Below are 4581 nucleotides of genomic sequence, written 5' to 3'. Positions count from 1 at the left end.
GGTTGTTCTATATGGCCCCTAGCCCCCTTTATACACGTGCATATGTATAAATTTACTGTACTGGCAAATTAGAATCTGATTTTTTATGATCTAAAACCTACGATTTGAAGCAAAATGCCTCACAGTACCACTGTAAATACAACAATAGAAACAATATAATAGATAAATTACTGAAAGGAGAGGTATTCAAACGTATTATGTCTTATTAAGTACGAAATGAACTTTAAAAAAAATCATGATATACAAACTCAAAGTAGTGCACACTTTTAAAGTCAATGAATTGCGCTTTTAAATAAATTTGATAATACCATTACACTTTACGTTAAGAAATTTTATTTCATTAATAATATCAAAATTATTTGGCATTAAATTTAGGACAGTTCAGTCCCACTTTGGGAGTAAAACTGAAATGTTAGTCTAGCCCAGAACATGTTCTTCAAAAAGGTCAAATATCTTAATCGAGCAAACCATGTTTAGGAAAATGGCGTCTAACAGCGAAGAAATCGGAAGGGCTTTAAAAAATGTTTTGGAAAAAATCCAAAAAGCATCAGATGGAAGACCAAAGGTATGTTGAAGAACATTTTACTTTTACAAATGCTTCTGAATAATTGTTTGCACATGACATTGCCTGTTGCATTTAAATTTGTTCTGTAATGATTCGACCTCAAAAATCAACTCGACTGTCAAAAATTATTTGCAAGGTGTTTCGACCCTAAAATTGCAAAAATTTAATTTGTCGTTACCAAGGTGATTTTAACTTCGGGCACATAATACCCGACTTGCAGGATTGAAATTTTTTACAATGTTTATTACTGATAATAATTTACATTTTTCTTATCTTTACTGTATGCTTTTCTTAAAAAATTGCATCTATTTTTTCACACAGACACTTGGGGTGTTGAGCTCAAAACGCCTTTAAAATCAAAATAAGATGTATATTTGTCAATCTCAGCACATTTACTGATCATATATGTATAAAAAAAACTTATTTCAATGTCTATAATAATACACAAGATAAAAATGTTTGCTAAAAAATAATCTGCACACCTACTGTCAAAATCACCTTGCATTTTATTCCATTTCCAATATTTTACATAATCCTTTTGTCCATTGACACAGAAGACAATATTCTCGATGATGATGGTCAATTTTAAACTTCAACATCAATATAATCAATGCAACAGGCGAATTAAACATCAAGATTATTGCTGTTTTACTCCATTTACGAAATCTTTCGACAAGTTCAAAGCGCAGCGCATTTGCATACAGCAAAGCTGGGAAGCCAGTTTGATTTTGTCAATGGACTAAAACGGTGATAATCTTAATGTTTATTTTGGGTGAAAATTCCCTTCAGAGGCTTAGCCAGGTTTTCAAAATGTTCATGTAATTAGAGGCACGAAGTGATACCATTATTAGAGTTCTACTGTATTATACTTTGTATAACCAAATGTCCCTACTTTAAATATTTCATTTTTTCAGAACCTGCCAGATATTCCTGTTAGACTTGTAGCAGTGACCAAGACTAAGCCAGTCTCTGACATCATAACTGCATATAAACATGGCCAGAGACATTTCGGAGAAAATTACGTAAGTTGCCATAGAAACATGTACAATTGCATGCATTTATCAGGAGAAGATATTTGTCTGTTGAACTTGACTTCATTGTTATACACTGTATTTAATCTAAATATCTTAAGTGGTTATTATTATAAAGGTGCATTGCCTTCACCAGAATGTCCATGAAATCCTAGAGTTAGATCTGAGTTATGTTGTAACTATGGTTACTGGTAAGTATCAGAAACCACAGTTGATCTTATCAGTGATAAACTTCAAATTGTGACTGTATAAATCTGCCAGTTACTTAGGGAGTATTTAACAAGACAAGTTTATTTTTATCATTGATTCTTTTCTGAAGACCATTTGCATACCGTTTATGAATCATTGATATGGAGCAAGCATATCAGTTTATGTAACATCTATATACAATGTATGTATATGTATACATGTCTTGTTATCCCAGTTATTGGTGGGTATACTTTCTGACATGTTTTTGATTAAATAATCATTTGATATTGTTGTTTAAAGGTACTTGAGTTGGAAGAAAAAGCTAGACAGCCTATTGTAAGTATAAAAGGTGTATCATTATTTACTACTTTTCAAAAAGGATAAAAGGTTTATCTTTGTCATCTTTTCTAGCTTAGAATTGAAGTTCATGGTTTCATTTCAGTTTCCTCAGAAGGTTTTATATTAACAATTCTTTATACTTATTTGAGATATTGTATTGAAAGCTGGAATACTATATACTATATGACCTTAACCCTCATTTTATTACTGTAAAATCATTATTGTTTGTGGGGAACTAACTTTCATGGTTTTTGTCGAGCCTGCTTGCGGTGACCTCAACTTAGTTGCCATTTTTGGCATGTAGTTTGGTGTATGTGCATCCGTCCATGTATTTTTTTTTGGGTCAACATGTATATCTTGCTCATTCCTTGAAGGATTACAAAATAATTTGGTAAAAATGTTCACCATGATGGGATGGTGTGTCGCACATAAAACCCAGGTCCGCCGCTCAAATGTCAAAGGCACACTTGGTGGTCAGCGCAAAATTAACTTACACATGCTTGGAGAGATTTTTATATTACTTTGGACAGATGTTCTTCATAGTGAGGTAGAATGTGGAATGAAAAATTTAGGTGGCTGTGGCAAAGGTCAAGGTCACACTTAGGGGTCAAAGGTCAAAAAACAAAGTAATTTGGGCAACTTTTTACTTCTGGCAGTTTGGTGTATGTGTGTCCCTTAGTCAATGCATCCATCTTTGTCCTATAATTATATATCTTGCTCATTCTTTAAAGGATTACAAAATAGTTTGATACAATTGTTCACTATGATGGGGTGATTTTTAATATAACTCAAGACAAATGTTTTCCATTGTAAGGCTGAATTTTGAGCGAAAACGAAATTAATCAAAACATTCATTTGTGAGTACATGTATATATAATCTACTATATACATTGATGGATTTTAATATAACTTAGAGCAAATGTTCTCCATGGTGAGTTGAGTTGTCTTGGACAAAATGAAGGTCAATGTCACAAAAGGTCAAATAATAATATCAAAATTTGGTTGTCTGCACTGTCACTTGCTTATGCTTTAAAATATTATGCTAAGTCGTCAGAGAATTTTTGTCAAACCCACTTTGGTTGAGCTTGACATAGTTGTTGAAATGGCAGTTTTGTGTTTGTGTGTGCCTGTGTGCATCCAAACTTGTACATGCCATAACGTCTTTGTGCATGGAGGAATTTTCAAATAACATGAATTGAGTTTTTTTAGGCTCAAATGTCATCATGAGACTTCCTGTCATGAACCAGGTCAGAGGTCAAGGTCACCTAAGATGATGCAATGTTAAGATTTTGCCTTGGGTATAAAGAGGATGTGTTGCAAACATTTCACCTATATTATACCTCTTTCATCTTGATCAGAAGCTTATAGGTTCAGGTTTGAATTAAGAAGACAGGGCTTGACATTTTACCCATGGAAATGTCTTGTCTTGGATAGCAATCAACAAATTTAAGATCCCGCGAAATTTTGTTTCATTTGCTTTAAGATTATTTTGCATCACATTATTGTGCCCCCACTTCGAAGAAGAGGGGGTATATTGCTTTGCACTTGTCGGTCCGTCGGTCCGTTGGTCTGTCGGTCCGTAGACCAAATGGTTTCAGAGTGATAACTAAAGAACCCTTAGGCCTAGGAACTTCAAACTTGGTATGGTGATTGGTCATGACCAGTACATGACCCCTATTGATTTTGGGTTCAAGGGGTCAAAGGTCAAGGTCATATTGACCTTGTAAGCAAAAACGGTTTCCGATCAATTACTAAAGAACCCTTAGGCCTAGGAACTTCAAACTTGGTATGGTGATTGGTTATGACCAGCAGATGACCCCTATTGATTTTGGGGTCAAGGGGTCAAAGGTCAAGGTCACATTGACCTTGTAGGTAAAAGCGGTTTCCGATCAATAACTAAAGAACGCTTAGGCCTAGGGACTTCAAACTTGATATGGTGATTGATCATGATCAGTAGATGACCCCTATTGATTTTGGGGTCAAGGGGTCAAAGGTCAAGGTCACATTGACCTCTTAGGTAAAAACGGTTTCTGATCAATAACTAAAGAACCCTTAGGCCTAGGAACTTCAAACTTGGTATGGTGATTGGTCATGACCAGCAGATGACCCCTATTGATTTTGGGGTTAAGGGGTTAAAGGTCAAGGTCACATTGACCTTGTTGGTAAAAACGGTTTCCGATCAAAACTAAAGAACCCTTAGGCCTAGGAACTTCAAACTTGGTATGGTGATTGGTCATGACCAGCAGATGACCTATTGATTTTGGGGTCAAGGGGTCAAAGGTCAAGGTCACATTGACCTTGTAAGTAAAAACGGTTTCTGATCAATTAACTAAAAACGCTTAGGCCTAGGAACTTCAAACTTTGTATGATGATTGGACGTGACCAGCAGATGACCCCTATTGAGTTTTGGGTCAAGGTTTCAAAGGTCAAGGTCACATTGACCTTGTAAGTAAAAAC

General features: G+C 35.0%; 1 protein-coding gene across 1 annotated transcript; it reads left to right on the top strand.

Moving 5' to 3' along the window:
- Positions 1-407: 407 nt before the first annotated feature.
- Positions 408-4518, top strand: LOC132749542 (pyridoxal phosphate homeostasis protein-like). Its single transcript, XM_060739351.1, has 3 exons — positions 408-565; positions 1480-1587; positions 2086-4518. Exons 1-3 carry the CDS (start codon positions 470-472, stop codon positions 2167-2169), a joined length of 288 nt encoding a protein of 95 aa, XP_060595334.1. The 5' UTR covers positions 408-469; the 3' UTR covers positions 2170-4518.
- The last annotated feature ends 63 nt before the right edge of the window (positions 4519-4581 follow it).

The sequence above is a fragment of the Ruditapes philippinarum genome, unplaced genomic scaffold, assembly GCF_026571515.1.
Source record: "Ruditapes philippinarum isolate M1 unplaced genomic scaffold, ASM2657151v2 ctg22766_1_1_1_1, whole genome shotgun sequence".
In the NCBI taxonomy this organism is placed as follows: domain Eukaryota; kingdom Metazoa; phylum Mollusca; class Bivalvia; order Venerida; family Veneridae; genus Ruditapes; species Ruditapes philippinarum.
This window is presented reverse-complemented; position numbering and strand designations above follow the sequence as displayed.

What these genes read in the sequence shown, in the direction of transcription:
- LOC132749542 (XM_060739351.1), top strand. Translation starts at nt 470, where the DNA reads ATGTTTAGGAAAATGGCGTCTAACAGCGAAGAAATCGGAAGGGCTTTA. An exon ending in CATCAGATGGAAGACCAAAG is followed by an intron (nt 566 to 1,479) that starts GTATGTTGAAGA and finishes TCATTTTTTCAG; the next exon opens with AACCTGCCAGATATTCCTGT. An exon ending in GACATTTCGGAGAAAATTAC is followed by an intron (nt 1,588 to 2,085) that starts GTAAGTTGCCAT and finishes TGTTGTTTAAAG; the next exon opens with GTACTTGAGTTGGAAGAAAA.